General features: G+C 39.2%; 1 protein-coding gene across 1 annotated transcript in view; it reads right to left on the minus strand.

Moving 5' to 3' along the window:
- LOC101171670 (inactive phospholipase C-like protein 2) overlaps positions 1-27,774 on the minus strand; it is a 78,972-nt gene that overhangs the window by 23,121 nt on the left and 28,077 nt on the right. The window contains exon 2 of the mRNA XM_011477948.3: positions 6,829-9,315. Coding sequence (XP_011476250.1) covers positions 6,829-9,315 — 2,487 coding nt within the window. The remainder of the gene's footprint in view (positions 1-6,828; positions 9,316-27,774) is intronic.

A 27,774-nucleotide genomic window follows, 5' to 3' on the forward strand; every position in this document is an offset into this window, starting at 1 on the left:
GGCATTCTTGGATTTGCAAAAAAAGTTACATTATTTATTTCTCACTTGTCGACTTCTCACAAACCATCAAAAACTAAAAGATATAAAAACTATGAGACATAAACATTTACTTCTGAAGTCATAAAAAACCCTTTCATGTGTGGGCAGTAGTGTTCATGAGCAGTTTATTCACTTTAACTCTGCTCCAGGAGTGTGCCCCCACCCAAATTTTGCTTGCTTTTTCAGCCCTCATGGTTCCTCTGCTAGTGGGCTTTCCAGGCTGGCTGTTGCCACATGTTTTGGTTGAAAGTCTCTTTGTCTCTTGTGATTACGCAGCTGCCTCTCATAGCACATGAGCCTTCTGGCAGCGTGGGGCCTCAAATAACCAAAAACTAACCAAGGCAGCAAACATAAGCAGGCATTTGGGTGGTGTGGGCTGAGCCATAAGGAAAAATAAGTGCGATTCAGAGAGGGAAACACTTGGGAAGAAATAGAACAGAAAGGAGAAATAAAAGATAGGGAAAAAAAGAGACCTTAAATCAGTGTGAAACCTTGAGAAAGTGCATTGTGGTAATGCAAGTCTCCTATTCGTGAAGAAAATAAATTTGTATGGTGAGGCCCAACTTTCTGCTGATAAAAGACAGAGCATCTGCATTTAGAGCTTCGTCCCAGTTCTCGGACGGTTGGAAACGGAAGTGGGTCCGATTTGAGGCTCATGATTAAAAGCCTCTGTTGCTATAAGTGTTAGTGATGGTGTTTTCCTGCATCCGTGTGGCTTTAGCTCAAGAGTTATTTGGACGCTTTGTCTAATTCCTTGCATGTGTGTGTTTGGGACCACATCCTGAAGTCTTTTTTTTTTTAAAATAATTTCTGGAAAATAAAAAGCCACATTGCATCTTAGTCAAAGTTATATGAAAACCAATGACAGACTAGTGTTTTTAATCACTTCCAACCCCCTATACTTTGTTCCTCTTCCAACATTCCCCCAATGAAAGCCTCCTGTCTGTTAACAAGAAGTCTTTTGTTTCGTTTTGCCCCGCTCTGTCTCTTTTTTTTTAATTCTGCCTGTCTCTCCTCCTCTCTGTTCCACGGCAATAATGTGTTGATGATGGAGAGATACATTTCAGCCAATAAAAAGAAGATCAAGGCTGGCATCGCTCCTCTAGCTCAGTCCATACTTTATGGGGTTCCCTCATTGACTGATATGAGAACTGGACTGCTTGAGTGTGACGTCACCCATAGAAATTGACTTAATTCCGGCTCCAACCAAGTTAAGTAAATGCAGTCACCAATATGGATGTTGCCATGTTGGAGCCAGACAACGCAGTAAGCAGTGATTGGTTCAAATCAATCAGAGTCAATATTTTTCATAGCACCCACTTTCACCAATCAGGAGTGAGCTTCTTGGAAGACCACACCCCTACCACGTGAAAGCAGGCTAATCTGTAATCCAAACGTATTGAGCTTTCAACGTGAGACCCCATGCTTTCATTGAGGCATTTGATTGCCCAGTTAATAACTTGAATAACTTCCACTACAGAAAAACATTGGGATTAGCAAAATCATGTTAAGAAATGTAGTAGACTAAGAATGCTTATTCTGAAAAATATAATGACAGAGTAATATATGCTTCTTTCTTTAGTTAATGGGATTTTAGCTACAACCAGCAGGTACTTCCTGTTTTGAATGCCAGGGAGGAGGGGCCACACATTCAGCTAAACGCGCATTCCTAAATGGACGTTCAGCCTTGTGTTCACACTGGGTTGTTGCTACCCAATACCAGGGCATGTCCGCCACCTACAGTTGGAAGAGGCTTGGTGCGAAATGCTGAAGCTTGTATCGCATTGAAGTGGTGCAAATCTTGTGAATCTTGCTCCGGGTATTTTCTTTCACAGTTCTATTCAGATATACTGTATGAAAGACTTGGTGTTAAATATGCTTATTTCTGGCCGTAGAAAAACAATCAGTTTTCAAACGTTTGGCACTTTTGTAAGTGAAAAGGGGACAACATCGATGTTTCACTACCACCACTACCACTTCAATGCTTGTTCAATGGGCACGCGTTTTGTACATAGAGCCCAAAAACAGGCATAGAAACTTGTGTAGCGTAACGTGAACCGGCAATTTTGAACAAAAAAGCTCAAGCTAGACTTTTTATTGAAAGTGGTCGCTTGAACGTATGTGACCGAGGCGCTGTGAATTTAGCTTCACAAACAAGTTAGTATCCAGCAATTTATCAATCCACAAATAGAAGATTACAACTTGTCATGTGTTTGTAGACCCTTTTAATAAGACTTAGCTTTTACTTTTTATTTTCAGGTTTGTTGGGATGTTGTCTACTTCTGCACAGAATTTAAACTTTTTTAATGTTCTGATCCCTGTTGATATCTAAATCTCCCTGTATGTGACAGGTTTAAACTTATCCAACAATCTGGTTTGATGCTGTGAGTTTTGGTTTCATTTGCAGTGCAGGTGTGTCCAGATCCATGGATCCATCCAGCTGGCCTCTACAAAGCCTTCGCAACGGTCCTTTGTTGTCCCATTTAAAAGGGACAGGCTTTAGTCCACTATTATTTATCTTTTTGTAGCATCCCTTTTAGCTTTGGCACATTCATTTCCTTCATTAACTTTGATGTCTATTTCAAAAAGACAAATTTACATTTAAAACCTGAGGAAAATGGCTTGCAGAGTGTATCGTGCTAGCAGCTTTATTTGATCAGGTTAACACAGACTTATATTCAATCACCTGGAGAAATTTTTCATGCGGCCATAGATTAGATTCTGCAGCCATTTGTTATGAGAGATTAGAGCCTTATATCTGGCACATGGCAGGACTGTGATTAATTCCATATTTAGCAATGGTGAGTTGATTGGAGTTTTACAAACGTAATGACGTTTAATTGGTTGGTGTCAGATTTACAGCCCTCGCTGACACTTACCCTTTTGTTCCTTATTTGTCAACCTGACTGACACAAAATCAAAGGTTAGGTCTGCATCATTTGGAAGTCATGATATCCAACATGTTGATCCTGATTACTAAAAGAAAATGGTAATTTGCTTTTTGATGAGTTTTTTTTTTTGTATTAATAATAATAATAAAAAAGGTCCCCTGATTTTACTCTTGCTTTTATTTTTAACCTCTCTGGTTACTGTGGGACAGCAAGCCTTCAAATTCAGTCAGAGAGAGACCACTAATGCAGAGAACACATTTGGGTACTTTAATTTAACTTTAAGTTTAAATACATGCAGCCAACACCAAAATCCAGCCTTGGACGCACTCAAAATACGATCGGGGAATGCAGCAATGTGCCATCTTCTCTTCTACCACACCTGAGCTGATGTGCACGCTGGACGGGGCAGATCAGGGAGCTTGTGCTATGCACATGTGCGTTGAGACATCTTAACAGCTCATTCATTTAAACCGAGCGTTTTAGCAGCATTTTGATTGACAGCAATTTAAAAGTAGAAATACTCAGAAATGCAAAAATGAAATTATTTTTTATCACATTTGTTCTCTTTCGTAAGAAAAATGCCACAAGTAAAAAAAAAAAAACTGATTATCATTGGAGGGGGAATTTAAAAGCTTAAACTTAAAAAAATGTCAACATCCGAAAAGTGTAAAAATTGTTTCCTGCAAGATTTGTAATCACTTCTCTGCTCAGTTAGTTTACTCTGCCATTTAAATGTTCAATAGTGATTAGTGCTAAATACTGTAAGTGCAGGGAGCCCATTTTATTAACACTCAACGCGTGAACCTTTTTATTCAAGGGCCAAAGTGAACTAAAAGGAGCTGCATTTCCAGAAGATAATGCAGGGTTGAATGCTATATTGCTGAGTGAAAATGAAACTTAAAGAATAATAAATGGCACCAAAAAAAGAAAAAAGAAATGATCAAAGTTAACAATAAATAAAGTGAAAAGAGCACAATTTCAAAAAAGACATTTTTGTGAAGAAAATGCCAGCGCCAGGTATCGAACCAACGAGCTTCTGCACAAAGGATTCCCCACATATTTCAATGGAGGTAAAAATCCTGGAAGTCCTGGAATATCTTGAAAAGTTCAAGGATTTGAAGGACCAAAAGCCATAGCTGGAAAAGGCTGAACATTTTACTAATTGAATGGTTAAAATAGCAAAAAATTGTAGAAGGAGTTAAGCAGCAAAGATTGGCGGAAGATACTATGATAGATAGATAGATAGATAGATAGATAGATAGATAGATAGATAGATAGATAGATAGATAGATAGATAGATAGATAGATAGATAGATAGATAGATGATAGATAGATAGATAGATAGATAGATAGATAGATAGATAGATAGATAGATAGATAGATAGATAGATAGATAGATAGATAGATAGATAGATAGATAGATGATAGATAGATAGATAGATAGATAGATAGATAGATAGATAGATAGATAGATAGATACATACATACATACATACATACATACATACATACATACATACATACATACATACATACATGCATACATACATGCATACATAAAGAAAAACAGAAAAACAATGGATTAAATGCTTTACAGCATTAGCTTTCACTGACTCCCACAGGTGGTTTGGTAGAGATTTTTACGCTGGTTGCGCTTCCTGTCCGAACCCTGTATTTTATCTGGGCTGGGGATCGGCACAGGAAGACCCAGACTTGAGGCCCCTTGTGGCTACATATTTACGCAGTAGTGTGAAGGGTCTTGCCTAAGGATCCAGACTGGATGAAACTCATCACGCCCCCTGAAAAACAAACCCTGATTTCCCATGTGCCAGTTCTGCACCCTAAAGAACTGAGCTATCCAGCTGCAAAATATGTACTTTTTTTATTTTGCCAATTTTAGCGATTACATTTATTAAATAAAGCAAACTAGCCGTTACATAAGATCAGAATCACACAGGATATTTGTCATTTAGCAAGCCACTTAAAGAATTTTTAGGCTACGGTCACACTGCAGGCTGAAACCACCCAATTCCGATTTTTTTGCCCCTATGGGACCTGTATCTGATCTTTTTATGACAGTCTGAACGACACAGACCTGATCTTTTCAAATGCGACCGCTGTCTGACTGGCCAGGCCACATGTATCCGACCCCTACGCCATCGATACGCTACAAAAGTCATAATTCTGTGTTGAAGTAGGCGGGAACTAGAACATAAACAACAACCATGGCGGACGATGCTGCTGAGACCAGTCAGTGGAAGGGAAGCGAGATCACCGATTGGATTAATATTTGGGGCGACAGCTCTATTCAGGCCAAACTCGAGGGCTCTTATCGCAACCGGGCGATTTAAATTTTTTTTCCAGCGAAATGGTCGAGCGTGGTGTTGAACCTTTCCCGCGATTACTTTTTTTCCTTTCCGACCGTGGTCAGAAGCACGGGGGACCCAAGGCGGATCCTCCTCCGGGGTTAATTTCCCCGTTCGGACCCTTAGATTCTCCAGGATTCTCCTGAATGGGTTAATAAAGAGTCTATAGCATTTATTCTGGGGGCAGCCTTCTTTATTACCGTTCTCCTTCCTCCTTAACACACAACATGAATGTGTGCCCACACTGCCCCCGTCATTCTCTACCTCGCTTTACGTGCTCTCTCTTGTCCCCTTACACACACACACATGCGTGGCCCCAACACATACATATCCCCATTCCACAACAGTGGTTACAGACGATCCTGGCTCTAATGCCTTCTTAAAATGAGAAGATTGTAATTGTGCTGGCTCCTTTGTGAAAATAAATGTAATAATGCAAAAAGAGCTCCGCTTTGACAACACTGTTGCTGACATCCATTGTTAAGGTTAGCCACTACCGCAAACAACGAGTGACTTCGTTCACCGTTGAGTACTCTTCTGCACATGGGGGTCACTTCTGGGTCATTTCACGGTCACACAGGAGATCATAAAAAATCGCATTTAATTGGAAATGTGAACGGCCTTACAAAAAAATTGGATTTTTTCAAAAAATCGGAATTGAGCATCAGGCCCTGTAGTGTGAACGTAGCCTTAGTTGTTTTGAAAAGAAACAAAAAAAAAAACCTTAGTTGAGGTTATGTGTCAATTTTAGATCTACAGATTTAAGCAAGATTTAAGATCTTTTTTCTGCCCTAGCCCAAGTGGGTAATTGTAACTCATTTGTTATCTCTAATTTAAAAAAGCAAATCCCTTTTAAATATATTTAATGAAAAAATAACAATAAAAAATAACATATAAAGAATATATAAAGCATATATGTTGTCCAAATTTCTTAAGGCACAAAAGCATTAATATATGTTTTTTTCCTTTATTTGCTCACTGCAACCCGATGCCCCACTTTCACCACTGCCAGTAGGCCCATGATATTGTATCACATATACACAAGTACTTTCAAAAAGCTTTTGCAATTAAAGACATTATCTTCCTAACAAAATTTATCATAAATGCACTGGAAAGAGCTTTACATAGCTCCTGCCGCTACAAACAAACAAACAAACTTAATGTACTTTTAATATCCAATCTAAGCCATCAACAAACAGTATGGTCATTCTAAATGCATCAATACCTCAAGTCAAAATAATACAACTATAGAAAGAGACACTGTAACATAAAACAAAACCACTTAGATCAATTTAAGGTTGTTACTGCAAACTGGTGTCTATTAGTTTGAAGTTTTAGGATTTAGCTTTGATAGATGAGTAAGAATAAAATCTTTGAATGAAACATTTGGACCAATAACTCTAAAAATAGGGTTAGATCTAACAGTAGGGCACAGTATAAGTGCACCAACATTCCTTTACAATGTAGATTAGGCAAAATTGGTGTAGTAATTGTTTTTCATTTAATTGAATTTTATGACTGTTTTTCCTTACCTGGACATTTTCTCTGAGGTCTGTAGCCTCCCTGAGGGGCTGTGTGGAAGCTCTGAAGAGTTCGTCCACTGCTTTGATCCCGGTGGTTTTGGTAGTGGTGTACTCCCGAGCCTTTCGACCCTTCCTAACAGACAGTCCCCTCTTATGAGCCTTTCCACCACCTCTCCGGTTGGTGATGGCTACATGAACAAACAAAGTGGTGTTGGGTAGGAACTCCCCTGTGAGAGATTGCAAGGGGACATGTCTATAGCCAGGCTGTAGGCACTCGAATGGGATTGTGTACTGTCCAATGAACTCATCACCAATGTAGTCATCATCCAGAACCACGAAACGCAGTACCGCTAGTTCAGGTAAATTAATCTGGAATTCAAAACTCTCGTCAAAAATAGGGTTGTCACCATTCTGCGACACAGTCTTGGTTCTTTGCTCAGCACAGTCAGCTGGTATACCATGGATTTCTACATAAATGTAGGGCTCCACCACATCACCTTTAGCAGCAGAGCCACGAGGCTTGGGGAGATTCTGCCCACTGATGATCTTGATGTGCAGAAGCTGTGCAGAAACTCCTGGTAGAGAGTCACGGGCGTTGGCACTAAAGTAGGACACCTCTTCTCGCATGATGGCTGGTCTTAAAACATACCCACAGTTGCCATTCTGCCTGAACCAGCCAAGGTTAAGGTCCATCATCAGACCTGGTGTCTGGTAGTTCATGGCAACAATCTGGCATCCGCACTTCCAGAAATCCTGGGGGTTCATGTTGCTGGCATCAATCCTCATAGGTGTAGGATAGACCCTGGAGAGTAGGCGCTTGTTATAACAGACAAATTCCTCTGGGAACTCATTGGCAAATCTGTTTGCATCTACCTCGTTGAAGGAGCATATCTCCCAAAATTTTTGGTCCCTTTTAGATGTCTCAAAGTCCCTGAACTGCACTGACTTGCAGAGAGATACAAGGTCAGATAGTTCCCTGCAAAGCCGGATTTTCTTACAGCCCAAGCCATTTAACTGATCCCTGTCATCAGCTCCAACTCTACGAGACATTTCCAGACCCTCCTCTTCATCTGTAACATCCCCCTCGGCATCAGTGCAGCTGGGTGGAAGCTTTTTACTCTTAAGCAGGATTTTACCTTTCAGTTTCTCAGGAGAAGGCAAGTAGTTTTCTTCTTTGTGGGGCGTCTCAGTGTACAACTTGTCTCCAAGAATTTTCTTCAAGTGTTGTGCCATAACTCTCTGCTGAAGAATACAGCAGTGGGTCACCAAGCAAAGAATTAGGGGATATTCTGAGCTTTCAAAAGCATACTGGTTTAAAATGTCCAGAACTTTAGAGAAGGCGATCTGTGTGGCCACAGAACTACCTATGTATACAACTGGTTCACTATCATGACCATCCCAAACTACAATCTCGACACTGCGACAGCCCATCCTTAAAGCTCGTATGTAGCTGCTAATGTCTGATGAACCCCAGAAGTGGTCATCAAGAAGAGAGGCATTATGTGAAGAGTTAATGTAGTAGTGGGAAAGAGGCTGGGTCATGTCCTGGCACACACGTTTGTGCTGAGGGTCAAAGATGTGGCATTCAGAGGACAGGAGGTAGTTTGTAAAACCATCAATAGAGAGGTAACCTCTTTCTCTGCCTTCGGTCGATGGCTCAAATTTCTGAACAATATCTTTACACATTTCCTCTGTTACTCCTTCTACACCCTGTTCCACATCTACAAACAGCATGAGATCTTTACTGTCCAAATATTCTTTGTTGCTGGAGAACTGAACCAGCAAGAAGAAAATCTCAGGCCGTGTGCACAACTCACAGTAGGCTTCCACAAAAGAGTCCATGTTAATTGTCTCCCCATGTTGGTCTTTTGCTTTCTGTAGCTCCTTGAACTTCAGCTCTATCCTAGACTCTTTCATTCCCGGATTGAGCCCTTTGATTATCTGTGTAGCTCTGAACAGATCTATGTGTCCTTTCTTTTCCACATCTGCAAGCTCAAACACTGAGCTAATCCATGATGTTCTTAGGCTTTGTTGACATGGGTCCACCATATCTACAGTGTGGCGACCATAGGACACTAAATATCTCAGGCCCATGACCCATGTACTGACGACATCTGGTGTACTAGCAACCAAATCCAAAGACTCGTAGTTATCCCCGTAGATGATTGAAAAGGCGCATTCGTCAGGAAATTGATCAGAGAGACCATTGCTGCGCAGGACAGGGGTTTTCTTTCCCAAACGGACTTCTTTGATGCTTTTGATTTCAAGTTTGGCCTTCTCTGAATCTTTCTTGGATGGCTCCCAGCGTAACCAGTGCATGTCTGGATCCAGCAGGAAGTAGCGGTTGTACATCCGTGAGTTGGAGCGCACCTTCTTCATCTCACAACCCTTCATCATGAAAGCCATGCAGGCAGCTGTGCTGTTAATCTTTCGGTCACTTGGCATTGAGCTGAAAGACACAGTCTTCTTCCTCACTGGCTTCTGTTTGGAGCCATCCTAGAAACAGAATGGGGTGGGGGAGTTGGAAGAGAACATTTTTTTCTTTAGTTCATAATATTGATAAAAATTAATTTACATCCTAATAAAAAAGATGGCCATCCTTAAAAATAGTTGTATGGTCTATTGCTGAAATAAAATAAACCATATAGCATTACGCTTCTGAGCTGCACAACTACTGAATATAAAGCCAGTACATTTACTGACCACCACTCAATGCCAGTGTCAACTTTTTAAAGGTAATCAGGCTTTTCTATGCCCTCTCCAGCAGTGAGCAAAGATGCTTTGGTCCATCTGTAAGAGGATACGTCACAGCGGTGGACAGGCACCATGCAGGAGCTTAACAGACATCCTACTGTGAAAATGGATTACAGATTGAACTGTATTTGTATTTTGTACCATACTCATGATTCACAAATAACCCAAGCAAGAGCAACTTGCTCCGTTAAAAGCATCTCTTTTTTTCTTACTCTTATGCAATGACAGAGTAACAAAGATTTTTCTATAAAACTGTAAAATATTTTATAATTTACGTCAATTTGTATTAAATTGCTAAGGATTTGATTTCCAGCATGGCAGTAGTTGCAGTTGTCTCATTGCAGAAACAAAGTTAATGGCTATAAAACTGGTTTCATGTTACCTTTTTACTGCAAATGAGATTTATCCTATAGGAAAGCTCCTATAACTACATTTCAAAGGCACAGCTATGCTTTTTGTTGCATCTCTGAAGAGTCTGCATTCCCACAACTAAACAAAAGCCAGCTTTGTGAAAGTAGTAGAAGCTCAGTGACAGGACTGAACTTTTGCAGCTTTGGGATTTCTTGCCTGACTGACAGAAAACAGTGTTGTTCTATTTCTTTGCTGTCGGAATTCAAATAGCCCAATCCAGCACCATAGACTTGAATATTGCATAAAACAGGAATACCATCAAATCCAAACCTAAATCAATTTGTTACCTTTCCTAGAGATGTTGTAAGCACAAAAACCTTAAAATTACAATTTAATGAGTCCATTGTTAAAATCAACTTTATTTCTGATTTGTCAGTATATCTAGAAGGCCTTCTGGTTTTTTTGCACATGTCCGTTTGTGCAGCAGTCACACAGATTTTCCTAAAGCAAAGTCTAACTCTGCTGCATTTCAACCATAGAGAGTTGTACCGGGATTCCATCTTTCACTTGAAGGCCAGCAAGGTTCTGACATCTAGTAAATCATTATGAGTCCTACTGAAAATGAGTCTGCGGATATAAAATGATGACCAATTTCTGGTTTTGCCGTTTTAGCGACCTCTGTTTCCATTTCCGACAGTTTGTCATATTATTTAGTTACATTACCTGCCATTTTTCACAGTCCGAATGAATTCAGCTTCAAAGCGTAAAGAGAGGTTTTCTTTAATGTAGATGTAGCTAATGGGCTAGGATCCTACACCAGATGTTGAGCTTTGGCACAGTGGTGCTGTGACCACCCAAGAAAAAAAAAGCGGCTATTTGTATGTTAAAATTCAGCTATTCGACCATTTATTTTCATCTCCTTAAGAAAATAGGGCTACATGAATTTGTTGAGAGAGATAGTGCCCATAGGCATATGGTAATGCTTGTATCCTGGGGAACAACTGCGCTGTTGGATTGTCTGAGGGGTAAGATATTCTATGGCTTTCAAAGAAGTAATCTCGAGTAAATCCATTCTGTTACTCCAGTCTCATAAGAGAGTAAAAAAATGTGTTTCTTTCTCAAATATCCCATCAGCGCTCCTTTATTTTAAACTTTATGTCATGGAAAACTAGACAGACCACATTTCTCTCTTTTGCTTTGCTGATTTTAAGAGGCAGCTTTCATAGCCAACCAGATGAAGATTTATTCCATTGGGTCATTGGGTGTAAATGAGCCTGAACATAAGACAGCAAGAGAGACTTTGTACAAAAACATCAAATCGGGTCTGATTATTTCTAAGCCAAGGAGCTTTACTCCAAAAGGTCAAAATGGTTGAGGTTAATCTAGTTTTTTATTAACATGCTGTTAGGAGTAAATGTGAAAAAAAACAGGTGGAATGACTCTGCCTTCCAATGGAAGCAAAGATGACTTAATGTCCTTTGATACAGATGACTACCTCGAGAATTAAAATCACACAAAAACATGAACTGGATTAACAATCTCTAATGTAAACACAAGACGAGAACTGGATTTTAACACTTAAACGCCAGGGCTTTAGCTTCAGTGTTTACATTTTTTGGACGACTATCAGAGCTCTTTAACTGGTTATGCAAGTAACGTAATTCTACTTGACTCTGAAGCATAGAAAAGCAGCATTGCACTGATTTGGAACACCTTTCAGAGTGCATGTTGGCTTGAATGTGTGCAAGTGTGGGTGGTGGGGGCAATTAGACACAACTGCTCTGTTATTTTTCCTCTGCAATTGTTAGCGCCAATAGCTGGGTAAAGCACGTGGTGATGCTCTCTTCTTTAGCTGTTTTCAAACTGTGACGCTGGGTGCCACAAGCATGCATGTGGAACCTAACTCCAGGGATGCAATTAATGCGACAAGCACTGTGCCTCCAGGTAGCAACAGCTTGGAGGTTACCTCCATCCCTACTGACTATGACTTTTCAAAACAATATCTCTTGTGTAGAGTAGAAAAAAGCTTTACGGACTCCTAGCTTTTAAGCGCTTCTAGAATTACTTTCTCAATGCCTTAGTTACGTGCACCTGCACAAGAAAAATCTGTGGTGCGACTCACCTACCTCATTCACCCTTACATCCTCTTTTGTGATGTTGAAGTGTTTGTTATGACCTGTTGTCGCAGCATGGCTGCGAAAAATGTGCATGAACACTTTCATCCTACAAGCGGTCAACAATCCTAAAATTTTGTGCATACAGATGCCCATTTTCTGCAGTCTGTATAATGGTCTGTATATGGACCACTTTAATTGTTTTGCCTTGCACATTTGAGAGCCTAAAATGATACGTAAAATCCTCCCTCAGACTATCAAACGTCAAAATCTTAAAAAGGATTCAGCTGTTGACGTGTTTTTGAACACACGGAGGATGAATCCCTCCCTCCCTCCATTGCCTTCCTGTGTGACTTCTGGCATACTGCTTCTTCCCCAACTGTGGCCGACTTCCATCCTGCAAATCTCCAACCATCCCACCTCCTCATCGTGACTGCATTGGCCGTCTGCCATTCGCTCCTTCCATATCAACTGAGTAGCAGGTCTGCAGAAAGCAGTCAGAATGGTTCAGTTCTGCTTCTCCACACAGTTACTGTGTCGTTTCTGTGCGAGCACATAGAGTCAGTGAATAAAGCAATGGGGGGGGGGGGGGGGGGGCATTTGTAATAGGGAGCAAAGGCATAGCGGTGCAGCGTACTGTTGATGACACGCTCTCGACAGCATTTGCCTTCTGTTTGCCTGCATGTGTGCCTTCATGTGTGCATGAGCATCATAGGATCTGTGTCTGCACGGAATATGTGTAACCTGACAGCAGACAATGCAAATGCACACAGGCCAAACAAGAAGATGTCAGGCACAACAAAGTCACACTCTCACTGTGTTTAGAAGGTGAAATAATGCTTTGAAAAACAGATTTCTGATGTTAGAATCAAAGGAGGGCCTTCACACGTCTACCAAGAGATGAATGCCTCTCCTCGCTGTCGGCCTTGTGTTTTGCACCAGAAAACTCCAGCAATTATTCATCATGTTTGCTCTTTTCACTCTTGAATCCCAGAAAAAAAAAAGAATTGTGAGGTCTTTCCTCTTGATGTGTGAAGCAAAAGCAACAAAACACAAACAATTGAGTGACTCACAGCAAAACTAAACTAACAAGTGAGCTTTGTGGCGCTAATACACGCCAACCAAATGCTCTCTATTTATATAGTTAAATCAGGAGACGACAAATGTTAAAGTCGGTAGCCCTGAAATTCAATAAAAGTGATTTTCAAGGGTTAACTTTTATATCAATTGATTTCATGTTATGGGAATACTATTTAACATGACCGTATGGATCCATTTATCCTGGCTGATTCCATCGACATTTCAGCTAAAATTAAGAAAGCTTCTTGGAAAGAATATGAAATGTCATTAATAATAAAAAATGAACGAAGTATATTACTTTTTAAACCACTGCTTTAATTGGTTGCAATAAATAAAGATAAAAAAAATACAAATATGGTAAAGAAATGACCAGCAAAAACATAAAAATAGGAACTGAATCATAAGTATATGCCTGCTATTTTCTCGTCTTGACAACAGGATATTGTTGTCATGTCAATAAGGGATCCTAAAGTTAGACTTAAAATAAAAAAGATGCAAAGAAAAAGGAGAAGTGGATGAGGGAACGAGAGAAGAGGCAGAGAGAAGTCAGGCCTGTCAGCGTTCGTCACAGTAATCTCTCATGTGGGCGACTTCTCCCCAATGCACACCATGCAATGAGTTGCATGACGTGCATCATCTTACTTTTTGCAGAGGACGAAAATGATTTTGAATTCCCAGATTTTTTATTTGTACAGAAGATATGACTATTTTTAGCACCAAATAAATCAACAGTCATCTGGGGTATTAGGTGGAACTCTTGCTATGACTCAAATGTTTATTCTTATGCTGGTAAAACTCCTTAAATAGTTAGCTAAAGCACGGAAATTCCCCCAAATACCTTAAAAAAGCTCAAGAATAGCAGATTGACTAAAAAAAGACCACAAAGAGAATACAGATCAGTAATTCTAGAGCTGGAAATCGACAAAACAAAGCAAGCTTACGGTGGCCCTGAAGTACAAATACCATCAACAAATCACCACAAAGACATCAAATCACAAAACACTTACAGAAGCAACACCAATATATAAAAACTCCAACATTTTAAGGGCCTATATATAGAGAAGAACAGCCTCTTCCAGGAAGAGTCTGCTCTGCCGGCACCGCCCTCAGGCTAACACACACACTTTCTCTGCAGAGTTAGCGATTAACAGCTTTTATCTCATATGCACGTCCATCTCTGCAAAAGTGCAACGTTATTTGTTGTCGCAGACGAAACACAGACACACTGCAGAGATCAGCTTCGTGTTGACGTCATGAAATGGCCGCCACCCACAAGGAGCGAAAGCCTGAGCCTCAGATTAAGTCATTTTACCTCTGAACAGAAAATTGAGCTGCGAATATCACTCATAAAAATTTCATTTGTTAGTGGGCCAAAGGTAATATATTATCGTATATATGGATAGCCCAGGGGTCGGCAACCTTTTTTACTCAAAGAGCCATTTGGGACCGCCCCTAATAAAAAAGAAAACACCCGGAGCCACAACCCGTTTTGACATCATTATATATATTATGCATGTATATATTATTCAAAGGTGCTCATTACGTCGATCTTCAAGGACATGAGTGCAGATCGCGGGCCAGAAAAGATTAAAAAAAAAAAAAAAAAAAGTACTTCTTTAAAATCCACCAAAGTCCTCACTGAGAAGTACGGGACTTGATTGACATGTAGATTGGCCAATCGGACATCGTCTGAAGCATACGTCGCTGCAAATGCACATTATGTTCTTTAAAGGATGATACCGCGGCCGCGTGTGGGCGGAGCTACTAGTTCTGGTCTGATCGCTGCATGGAGCGATGTGTTTATCAGTGCATGGTAGACACTGAGAATGTGGAGAGATCAGGATTATTATTTTGAAGAGTTCTACTTGGTGATCATGTTTCCATGTTTGGGTTTATAAAATCATCCGAGAGAAAGTCTCTGCTTCAGCCCCGGCAGGGAAAGCTGCATCTCAATCTGACGCCCGTGTTGCATCTCTCTGACAGAGTTTGAAGCCAAAGCCCCTCCTCCGCCTCTCCATCTGCTTTTCCTCTCTACCTGTTCACCTGTTCATATCTTCTGCAGCTGAGAGTTGGTTTCCCCCGCACTCCTCAGTGTGTCCTACACAGAAAGCGCAAAATACGGTAGTCGGGGCGCTCCAGCGCAGCACAAGGATGAAAGAGCCGGACTCAGGTTATAGCGGGGATAGAGCGGGTTAAGAAAATGAATGGAAGAAGGCGACCCGCTGAAGAAATATTCAATATTGTACACATTTTATTATTAGTCTGAACTATATTTTATCCAGTACGGAAAAAAACATCAACAAAAGCTGTTTTGGGCGTTTTTTGGCTGGGTCTGGCGGTTTTCAGATGAATTTTCGGCTGGAAACCTGTGACTTTATCTGGCAACACTGGCGCGAACTCTCAGTCTGTCATCACCAGTCTCTGCCCAGCGGTACGTCAAGTTCCCGGCAGAAGATCGGAGTGTTTATTGAAGCCGCCCCGCGTGCCTCTCCCTGCTATCAGCTCTGCAGGTCTCGCCTGATAAATACGAGCTCATTACGAAGCTGTTTTTTACGTTTTACTTCGTGCGGAGCCAGCAGCACCTTTGAAATGCCATGAAAAATGAACAAACTAAAATAAAATTTAATTATTATAAAATACTCATTATTTTCCAAAGTCACAGGGAGCCACAAGAGATGGATGAAAGAGCCACATGTGGCTCCGGAGCCATGGGTTGCGGACCCCTGGGATAGCCTATAGCATACTCTGAAAGGCTTAAGAAAAGCATGATACAAGCCCTTTTAGAAATCAAAACAAAAGTAAAGAAGTTATTAAGAAAAGGAAAAAAAACACTTCAGAAACAAAATAAAAAGTTTAAGTTGGAAGTTTTGTTTGAACTGTGGTAAAAGTTGATCAATCACCCAACTTTTGCAGTGGGTGTGGCCAGAAGCACAGAAAATAGATTTTGTCAGAAGATATTGTCATACCAAACAACTTTCTGTTGAAAAGATAAACACCATTACCCATCATACTTTTTACTGGATTTTTATTTCGTTTCATTTTTTTCATTTTGATTTCTGGAATTCATTTTTGTTTCCTTTATATTTAGTTTTATTTCTATTGGATTTTTGTTTTTTTGGAAATAGATTTTCTGTTCTGGAATTTTGTTTTGGTTTCTAAAAATGCAATGTTTTTTTTTAAAGATTAATTTTGTTTTTTGAATTGACGTTGTCTTCTTTAATATGCTTTGCGATGAGTGATCTGTCGTTGTGATTTGGCCTTCAGGGCCACCATACAAACTGCTCTAGAGGGCCAATTCTGACAACCATCACTGAAAAGTGTCAAAGGGTTTGCTTACATCACATCACTTTCAATTTATAGCTTTATGTCAGCCACTGTGAATCTACGCACTCTGCTTTCTACCACTTTGAGCAGCCATTTATTTTACCCAGAATCCATTTAATCAAGATCCGATTCAGTTAGCACGTTTTTGCAGCGGAGCTTTCGAATGGATGTTTTTTTTTTCAACCCACAGTAATTTTTCTCTGACTCCAACCGTCAATCCGTTTTGCTCACAACTGACTGTGAAAGCAATATTATTAAGGCTTTGTGTAAAATTGACAGAATGACCATACTTTTGATGATAACAATAAAAGAAAATGTAATTATCAAGTTGGTTCACAAAGGCCAAGCATTAAAAAAAAATGTGCATCAAGGCTTTTGTAGAGCCTTCTTCTATTCTCGACAAGAACTATATTTAAAGGCTCTTATGCTCTTATAATGGTGACATGAAGAATGAAGGACGTCCTGCTGTGTCTCTTCATGTCAACAGAGCAAAGAGCTCCAAAAAAACAGACTGTATTCCAGCCTTAACTAAGACTAAAAATGTCGTCTTGTGGAAGTGGGCAATATTTTCAGAAAGCACACATTATTCCATGTGGTACAAAAATGTAAATAAGGCCGTATTTGTTTAAAGTCTGTTCACTTTTAGGTTTGTTTTCATGATCAATCACAATTTTAACTTGGTGAAATGCTCAACATATTTGTATGATTATGTCCTTGAAAACAAAGCTTGTGCATCACAAAATACCAGAGTTTGTGTCAGATAAACATCTGGGAAACCACTGACAGATGCTGCAGCTGCATGTGAAAAAGTCTGACGCAGAACAGAGCAGCAACACCGCAAACATGAGGATGCATAAAGGTGCTTGGTTTCCCCCTTTGGGTCAGCTTTGCTATCATCAAACACTTTTTTTTTTTTTATTTGAACGTGTTGCTCTCGTTTCATTCACCATCTCTGTGTTTTCTTTGTTTCTTAAAATAGTTTTCAGCCACAGGCGGGGGATTTATGTCGTGTTGAGAAGACACAGTGAGTGCGTCACTTGAAAGCCCACATTTTATGACGACTAGTGAAAGGAGGAAACAGTTGATGTTAGTAACACTTGGTTTCATTTCTGTCCTTTCTTATTAATTATCCACTGTTACCTCTGTTTAAAGTCTCTCCATGTATTGTAAAAGTGTTCCCAGCAGTCTTTTAATTATAATTTTGCTGTCTTTAGCCAAAATTTTAAAAAACAGTTGTTTTCTTGGACGTGGTTTCTGCAGAGCGGTTGAAGTTAGAAAGTGTTTTAGCGCCAAATAGAAAGTCATCTAGGGTATTAGTTATAACTCTTGCTATCGCTCAAATGTTTTTTCTTCTGCTGGTAAAACTCTTCAAATAGTTAGCTAATGCACGGAAAGTCCCCACATACCTTAAAATAGCTCAAAAAGTTGTGGGCGGTACCTTTGGCGAGGTGTAAGCATGCCCTCACTTCCTATCATCCCTTTGTGTACACCATCTACTGCTCTACCAGCTTATTCCCACAGCATTTTTTAAGCAATTTGAAACTTTGTTTGATTAGTATAGTTTTAATTTGACCATTTTCCTTTTTCATTCTTTCTTAGATTACATATCAACAATACCAAGATGGCATGAGTGATCCTGGGAAATATTTGAGTACCAGGAGTATCGTGCTGTGGGAAATGATCCATCACTTCCTTAATGTTGGTTGACAGAAGCAGCGGTTTTGAACCGACTCATGCTGACTTTTCTGCTTAATCTTGAAGCACAAAAACAAAGGAAAAACAGAAGACTGTTGGAGCTGTTTATGTGCACAAACAGACAGATGTATAAAGTCGGTTGTCTGTTTTGTTCTTTTCAAAGTGTGGAAAACAATGCCTCTCTCCTAAACAGGAAGTGAGAACGTTGCTGCTCCTTTCAATCCTGAAAAAATGTGGCATCTCTATGATCTACTTCCACACAAATTAAGCAAAGCTTGCAGGTCCTTTTTGTTGGAGTTTGGCTGTGACTGACAAGTTTGTCACACTCAGATTGATGATGAATGAGAGGCGGATGAACAACAAATGTCAGCCAGCCTTTCTCACGCCACGCAAGTCCATGACAACTACTCCTCTGACACTTTAAAAAAACTTGATTTCGAATGCAACCCACACTGCTTTAAATAGAAACCAGATTTTGAATGAGTCCCAAAAAAAAATACAATCTCATAGTAAATTCCACCACTTCACGTTGTGATGCTGCTGCTTTCCCAAAACCTTCTTCTCCTGAAATGCATCTCAGAGCAACATCAATATTGATGCCTGTCAGTGTAGCCACACACATAACCTTGAAGGCCATCTGCATTGCTGCGACTGGCCAGCGGAGAGGAGTGCGCCCCTGCTGCCACCGAAGAGCGTGTGCTGCTGCAGCACAGGACATCGCTGCCCCATTCCTCTCCGCTTCTCCTCCTCACCTCCAGATCACCTTGTTTTTTTCCGCCTCTCTCATCTACTCCCTAAATGGGACAAGGGAGAAGGTGAGATAAAGGCAGAGATGTGTTGCACACTGTCCTCTGCAAGATATGCCTTCTGAGGTTTACAGACTGCAAAACAAGCACCCGAGCTCACCGGCCTGGTGGTGTCCTCTAGATATCAGCTGCATGACCGTCTCTGCCTAAATCTGTACCCAATGCTCTGTTTGGCTCGTCAGATGCACCTAAATCCACGGGAAGAGACTTTGTTCTTTTTTTTGCTGCGGTACACCTGCCTAGATTGTGCAGCACGATAGCTGTTCAGACACCCACCACAAATTTATTTTAAACAACCAGCGCTGGAAAGCTATTTAGGAGATGCACACGAGAAAGAGGAGATGGAGGCTAAAATTGGCAAGTGTTCGGTGGAGTCCAGTCACCTGTGGAGGAGTAGAGACTCTGCGTGGGCACGAGAGCAGCACAGCACACATGGAGCCTTTGGTAAAGGCTATTTTTTTTTGTTTTTTTCCCCCAAACCCCCAACTCAATATTTGGCGAAAAATACGCCAATGTGTTCGAGTAGGCTTTGATCAATGATGCATTTTCTTTCCGACACATTCCACGCCTGCGTCTGTGAAGCCCACTCAGCTCTATAAATAATCCCTGTGAGCCTGATCCTTGGCTTGGCTTCTTCTGTCTCATCAGGCAGGCAAAAACCCACTGGTTGGACTCAGAGGAAGAAAGATTTGGCTTGGATTCTACGCCAAGAATCACTTTTTACTGAACTGTTGTCATCTCCCCTTTGAAATAGACAATTATTTACTATTACAACTTACAAATTATTCTCACTGCAATAGTTAAAGTAGTTCTACTGACCCCTGGACTTAAAATTAAACAAAAATAAAAAAGCCAAAAATTACTTGTGTCCTCAAATGAATACTTTGTAGCCAAAATGTTGTATTTTGTAAGCCCAAATTAGTATTTCGTTAGCCCAAATTAGTACTTTGCTAGCACAAGTGTGTCTTTTGTGAGCACAAATTAGTATTTTGTGGTAACAAATTAGTATTTTGTGTGCAAAATTTGTATTTTGTAGACCCAAATTAGTATTTTGTTTAAACACTTTGTGGGAGCAAAATAGTATTTCGTGGGCTTAAATGAGTATTTTGTGGGGCCAAATTGGTATTTCGTGTAAACAAATCAGTATTTTGTAAGGCCAAATTAGTATTTTGTGGCCCCAAATTAAAATTTTGTCGCAAAAAATTTGTTTTTGGTGTGCACAAGTTAGTAGAGAAAATAAAGATACTAAAAACAAATTTGTGTGCAAAAAATGTACATTTCACAAACCAAACATTATAAATGTTATATTATAAAGATTTTACATAACTATTAAAACATAGATAGTGTGTTTAGAAATGGCTTAACAATTAAAATGTAAACTAAAGGTTGGTGTCTTTTTGCATTTACAGCAACTGAGAGGATTTTTATACTATTAGTCTTTGACACCAAATACAAGATGAATCTTTTTCTGGTTAGTGTTGGTGTTGCATGTTATAAAAAATGCTCTCTCATTCTCATCAAATCTAATTAAACTGTTAAGGCTTTAAGCTTTTTTGTTTATTAACAAAGGCTTCATCAAAAACCATCCAAAAAAACCGGCCATTTTACACACAGATCTTTTAGAGACACACAAATAACAATCTAATCAAGAAGTTTTTCTGACCGTACATGAGTGGAGCTGCAGAGAGTTTGAGGCTGGTAAACAACAATTTCCCCAGAGGTCTTTTTACGTAGCACTTAAGGCAAATGTGAGACAGAAAATGAGGTGTTGTTGATGCACAACCAAAGGAGCGCTGCCTTGGCAGAGGAGCTGTGAAGGAATTTTGCATTTGCCCAAAAAGCCTGACTGGCAGGGCTGCAGTGACGAAAATCCATTCAGCATCAGTGGTTCTACTGGAGGCTTAAGAGAAGTGATGGTATGGTGCATGGGAAGTGAGCGGGCCAAATTACTAGTGGCTAATTAAAATGTATTTTTTTAAAGCTCTGCTTCATCGTTGACCTAAATAAATATGAAAACAAATCTAAAACCTGAGTTTCTTCTACAAAGCTATGACAGACACTTACTGTGTTAATAAAGCAGAAATGTGCAAATTTGGCGAGATTAATCAGAAGATCAGTCACCCAATGCAAAGGAAGTACAGGGAAAAATGAGAGCTTCTATTTTTAGGCCTTGCCCCATCTCTGTAGTTTGAAGAAGAGGAGCGGGACGCCCTGGAAGAGTGCTGAACAGCTGCACAAAAAAGAGAATTTGGAATGGAGGAATTTAAAAAAAAGAAATAGTCAAGTTGATGTGTAGTCTAAGGCGCAAACTGACCCAAATTCAGCAAATCCAAGGTCATCATGTCAAACAGAGCATCTTATTTCTGTTATTGTATAATAAAAACTGAGAAAGAGTGAAAAGACTAGGAAACAGGATGTTTGTGCAGCACTGATCCACATACACTTTATTATGTTGTCACCTATGACCAGCATTTGAAGTTCACTGGACTTTTATTGAAAATTGAGATTCTCAGAATGTGTGGGAGCGAGCAGGCCCAAAACAATCAACACTTTGCAAGTAATCATATGCCCGGTGATTCTCGGGAGATCTTTGTTGTATAACTGATGTTAAAGAAGATGTGGAATTTAATCTGCTGAGTGTTTCCACCATAATCCTCCCCGGGCTTGCCTCTATAATGCTCAAAGTGTGAAAATCTATGAGATTGCGCTTGTCTCTGCCCCCTAACTGCACATAAATAACCCAAAAGACAACAGAAGAAGACTTTTTTTGTTTTTTTGTTGAACTATTTCTTCATGTGGTTGATTTTACAGCAGCCTGTGGAATATTTAAAAGCTCATAATCCCAGAGCCCACAGTTAAAGAGGGAATAGGAAAACCACACCAGTATTTAAAGGGAAGATCTTCCCATTCTCTGCCACAGACTCTGTCATTAATGGTTTGCATGGCGGGCTTGCCTCAAGACCCAATGCTGCATCTGTTAAAATAGCCGCCCCTTCAATGCAACCTCGTTTGTGTCAGATCTTTGAGATAAAATGTAAAAAAAACTCTCACGCTTTTATTTCAAGGGTAAAAGAGATGCTAAAAGTCCTAAAGTTACGTACATATCTTGGGTAAAAGAATGAAGTTATTTATAATAAAAGGTACTCTGTGGAGTGCTCTGCTCTTTCAAAAATAAAAACTGCAAATCCGATTGTGCAGTGGCTAAAAGGACAAATCGGGCATGAGTGTGTGGGTGTTACGAGAGCTCAGGGTCACTAAAGCTGTCCAGGGCTGCAGGCTGGAACACAACAGGATTGAAACGCACAACAAAGCTCAACTACTGTTCGGAGTGACAAATTCTGCTATCGTGCTAACTTTTAGGAGTTTGCATGATAACAGATGAGGTTTTTTACATTAGAAACAAAAAATACAATCTGTGTTGGATATTTTTTTGTATGACTAATAAAACTCCCACAAGAGCTCAGAAATTCTTGACAGGCTGTCTCTATAGTTGGAAATCCACTAACAAAACCAAAACACACGTCTGGGATTTCCAAAGGACATTTTAAAATTATTATGGCATGGCCACAAGAGTTACGGCTTGGAGGACATTTTGTGGCAAAATGTGAAATTTGTCAATATTTACATTTGGGGAAAAGAAAAATATTGTTTAAGCAAAATAGAATACACATATTGGCATTTAGGTCTACGACAACTGAAATTTTGTCGATCTTTGACCTCGGGAAGTGTCCGGCGTCTTGAATTTTCCAATATTGATAATATTAATATTGTGAAAATTAAGTACATGAATCCTTGGCTGAAGCTGAACAAAACATTATGAAATTCAAGATAAACAAGTTACGAATTTGGGTGTGGTTGACTAAAACATTGGCTGCCAAGGAAATCCAAAAATGTACTTATGTTGATTCATTTAAAGTTACACAAACCTGTTTGTCACTCCTAGACAACCAATAAATTAAATGGTTGCTATGGAGATAAATATAACACAAAAGCCGCCATTTCAAGAAAAAGTTTTCTTTTTGTATTTTTACATGAATTTGTCCCATGTAGCTCTGACCAGTGATGGGTACGATGCCGCTCCCAGCTTTAATTGACTTTTCTCCCTAAACTCCTCGCCACAAACTTTCCAGCACGTTGGCGTTTCTTGTCAGGGCCCCAACAACTTGGATGCTTTATTCTCAGACGAGCTGAGCACCACCATCTTTTGTCTTGTGCTTTTTGTGACCCCCCCCCCATCCTCCAGTACTATTTATCACAAGTTGTTCAATTACTGGCACACAGAAGCTTCTCACTCACTTCCTGTACAAAGAGCTTATTGTGATTCAACATGTGTGAGCTTCTCGGCTGATTTACTTCAGCCTTTAAATACAAAAGCACAACACTGCCTCAATGTACAGATCTGCTGTGCAGGAGCGATCTAACACTGTTCTATCAATGCGTTTTAGTAAATACAGAAAGAGTCCTACTGCTAGGTCACATTGGCCTGCTGGGAAAAAAGGTCATCTTCTGTCTGTGTTAATTTACACTTAAGTTTTGTTGTCTTTCACCGGCTTGAAGGAGAATGCCAATGCACACACCTACAGAAAGACCTGCAAGCTACAATGCAAATGTTGTAGAACTAATCTGATCAAAAATAGGCAAGATAGAGAGAACCAGGTCCCCACATAATCTGATAAGACTGTGGTTAGAGAGCAGACACTATGTTGAGAAAAGAAGACATGGGAAGTGTCTTGTTTCAAAGAAGTCACGAGATGAAATGAAACACATTTCTCTTCCTGGAATCGATGAGATACCGATCAAGGCTCCAGATTGCATTTCGTTTATATTTAAATGCAGCCACACTGAGTTAAACCTGACGATCAGGTAGCTCAGATTATTTTCTAGAGCCCCAACTTTTTATCACACAAGGTTTGACTCTAGAAATTATGCTCTCATGTATAACACAAAGGTGTAAAAAAAGGAAAAAATAAAGATCTCCACAACATGTAAACAGATATTTGCAGAGTCCAGGAATTTACAGTGAGAATAGAGTAAAATGCAAGTTTATTGGTGTAGTTATTTTTCATGTGACTAGAGTTGCACACTGTGAATCAAAGAATAAATGCACTTAACCGTATTCAGATCCAGTTTAAACTCCTTGCTTGACTAACTCAACTGAAGTACCATGAAGTGACCTATCTCCAAAATCTATTAAGTTTATCAACCACTTCATCCTTCAAGCCTATTTATTTGATCTTAAAGTGCACTTGAGATGTAATACATAATGCTACAGGAAACTGACATTCAAATCAAATCAAATCAAATCAAATCAATATTTCCTTATATATTATATTTATAAAAATAAAAATTTGATGTTAAAACATGTTTAGTAATAAAAATAAGCTAAAGAATGATGTAGGATTTTATATTTCTGTCTTAATGACATTTTAGAAACCTGAGGTTATATTTTATGTCACTTCCGGTATGACAGAAAACATATTTGACAAGTTGGGCGCAATGTTCAGGTTTGCTACTGTTGCTACATCCTTGTCTGTCATAAACAATAATAAAATCCATCAAATCATCCACCAAAATGTGAAAGGGGAAACTGTTGTATCCTGTAAAACCAACAGACTGACTGCTAGTAAGGGGGGGAGTGACCAGTATTGGCAGATTTTCAGCTTGACTGGCTTGACATGGGAGTCAGGATTGTGGATATCAGACTCTTTTTCCAGTCAAGTGAACTCATCATGCACACAGCAGCTTCACAGCAGCTTCAGCTTACACATCATGGAGCTAGGAAAGCAGAATTTCTGCAAGAAAGTCTCCACAGATGCAAAAATTCAAAAATAAAATTAATACAGTTTTTTTTTTTTTTGCCTTGCAGTGTTTTAAAAAAAAATTCCTTATGTAGACTCTACACATCCTGAGGAAATACTGTATGAGTTTTATGCAGCCTAACAGTTATGTGGTGCAGGCATTGCCTAAAAATCCAACCAAAGTAGGAATAAAACTCATTAAAAACTCCACTGACTGCACAGGCAGGAGGTCCTCATTAGTTGGAATATGTTTGAAAACACGGCAAAGCGGCATCAGCTTTGCAGTTGTTAGGGAAATGCTTTGAAGTCAAATGAAAAAATGTTTTCAACAGCTCTTACATGGGTACACTGAACCAAGCATCAAGCATCTTTGTTAACATTAAACCACAATTTTATAACAAATAATCAACCAAATGTTTTTAATCTGAATGTTTTGTGGATTATAGCTAACCCAGATAACCAGTCGTTTTATTCTACAATGTACAGTTGGGGCAGCTTTTTTTTTTAATGACAAACTAGTAAAAATAATAAATAATAAATTGTTGAAGTTTTTCTACAAAAAATGGTCAATAACCTAAGTCATACGAGACAGAAAAAGTGTATTAAACATGAAATTTGACTTAAGCAGTCAAACCAGTTAAATGTAATATTTATGTAATATTTAGCAGATGCATCAGAATGGAGTGAAGCAGGGAGCTTGTGGCACGCAGTGTATTTTTTACGTCACAAAAATGCTCTTTTACAAACGGATTTTATGTTTTTTCTGATCCTTATTCATAAATTGAATAAATAAATGTGCAGGAATGCAATTTTAAGCTTATTTTTTTTTATATATCTTCTTAATTATCCAAAAAATCACAAGAATTTGTTTAAAATACCAAAAACACAATTTTCCTTGGAGTGGGTCTTTAAGTCAAAGGTAAACTTTAAGTATGTTTGCCCCAAAGCAAATTACTCAGAATTTTAAAGGGAAATTGCGATAATATGACCAAAAACTAATTTTTTTTAAATATGGGGGAATTAAAGGACAGTTTATGAATAGAAATTGGGGTAAAATGACTTGAAGATGGCCTGATTTTCATTTTTTGATGTTGTGAAATGAATACCCTTTTTTAAAGTAAATTGTTGTTTCTCCTAAATATCAAAAAAAACTTGTCAATAGTTCCTGACAGAATTTTTCACCAAACCTAAAACCAAACGAATTTGCTCGCAGATAAAAAAAAAATTCACTAGTTCACAACTTTCATCTTCTCAAAACTTACAAAGAAGAAAAATATTCCAAAACATTCATTCATTCATTCATTCATTCATTCATTCATTCATTCATTCATTCATTCATTCATTCATTCATTCATTCATTCATCTTCTTCTGTTTATCCCTTTTGGGGTCACGGGCTGCTGGAGCCTATCCCGGCCACTTATGCAGCCCATATTCAAAGACATATTTACTCAAATTTTACAAAAATTGCTTAAAAACAAAAATTCTCTGTTGCACAGCTGTGCAGCAGTTACATTTGGGATTGACACGCTTTTTTTATTTACAAAGGTAATCCTACCACAGTTTATAAGAAATCATAAACTGCAGTTTTATCACCGTGACACATGAACTTTAAGTAATTCAGTAATAGGCAATCACGTTCCCTAAACACAATGCTGTGACGTGTTTGTGTTTATGCAGAACCACGATTTATCAATCTGGAATACAAACATACCAAGAGGTAAATGGAGCAGGCTGGGCGCCTCGCTGACAGAAGTACTGAAAGAGGGTCAACACATCGAACAGCCAGCAGAGGAAGCAAATACTTTGATCTGACATAAAAAGACAAAGAGGGTCTGGAAAAACAGAAACGCAAATTGAGTTAATCGGATGGTTTCCCAACTGTAAAAGCATGACTTACATCAAATCTGTTGTGAGCTATATTTACTTCAATGCAATAAGAGCCGTCACCTTATGTGCACTCTCAGAACATTTGCAAGTTAACCTTTATCCAGCCAGGTTCAAACGTCTTGTGCAATGAAAATCTCTGCAGGCTAGGCATTTAAATTTAAAGTAGGTCACACAGAAAAACATAAAAAAGATTGAATAAAAGGTAAAAATGTGGGTGTCATTCCCAGAGCTGCAGATTTCTCCTTCTTTTCAGTGCTCAGAGGGAAGCAGAGGCTCGGATGATGAGCACGAGAAATGGCTAACGCAGAAGCTCACTACTAGAGAGGAAGAGAATTGAAAGCTGCTGCACGCCACTCACTTCGCCATAGAACATTCAGTTCCTGAGCCACGCAGAGGTGGCCTGAAGGACATCAGACTCAGTAATACTGAAAAACAAAACAATGGACAGAGCAAAGTGAGTCATCCTCTGATGAATCTGTGAGAAGACCCTAGAATCAATACGTAGGCTGATGGAAATCTGAATGCAGGTGAAGCTGTGGGCGTTTGCATTTTGTTTGTTTTCTGTTGTTTTTTTGCAGAGTGTTTAATTCCCACCAGAGGAGGCAGAGTCACCACTGAACAACAACAAAAAAGATCCTATTTTCAGCAGCCTGTAAAGCTACAACTTATGAATTTAATATGAAGTAGTTTGGTAGTGTTGCTGCATGCCTGCTGCTACCTATTCTCTGTGTGCATTTCCATGGAAGTCTGAGTCTGCAGACAGAGGCACACAAAGTATAAAGTTTGACTGAGCAACCCCTGCAATACATTACATCAGTTTCTAGTAGGGGTGTAAAAGTATCAACCAATTGATCTTGCACCGAGAGCAACAGCAGTATTGGTTCAAAACCACAGATACAAACTAGATTATGATGGAAAAAAATAATACAATTCATTGGGATTTAAATGATCAATTTCTGGCATGCTTTTACCATTATAAAAGTGTACAAAAGCACAATATTTACATTTGTCAATGTGATGTTTTGCAATTATGATAAAAAAATGTACTATAAATTGCTTTAAATTGCTTTCAAAATAAAATTAAACAAAGGGTTTTCACATTTTAAAGAAATCTCCTTATTAAGATGATCAAAAAAAGATCTGTT

This window comes from Oryzias latipes, chromosome 8 (genome assembly GCF_002234675.1).
Source record: "Oryzias latipes chromosome 8, ASM223467v1".
Taxonomy (NCBI): domain Eukaryota; kingdom Metazoa; phylum Chordata; class Actinopteri; order Beloniformes; family Adrianichthyidae; genus Oryzias; species Oryzias latipes.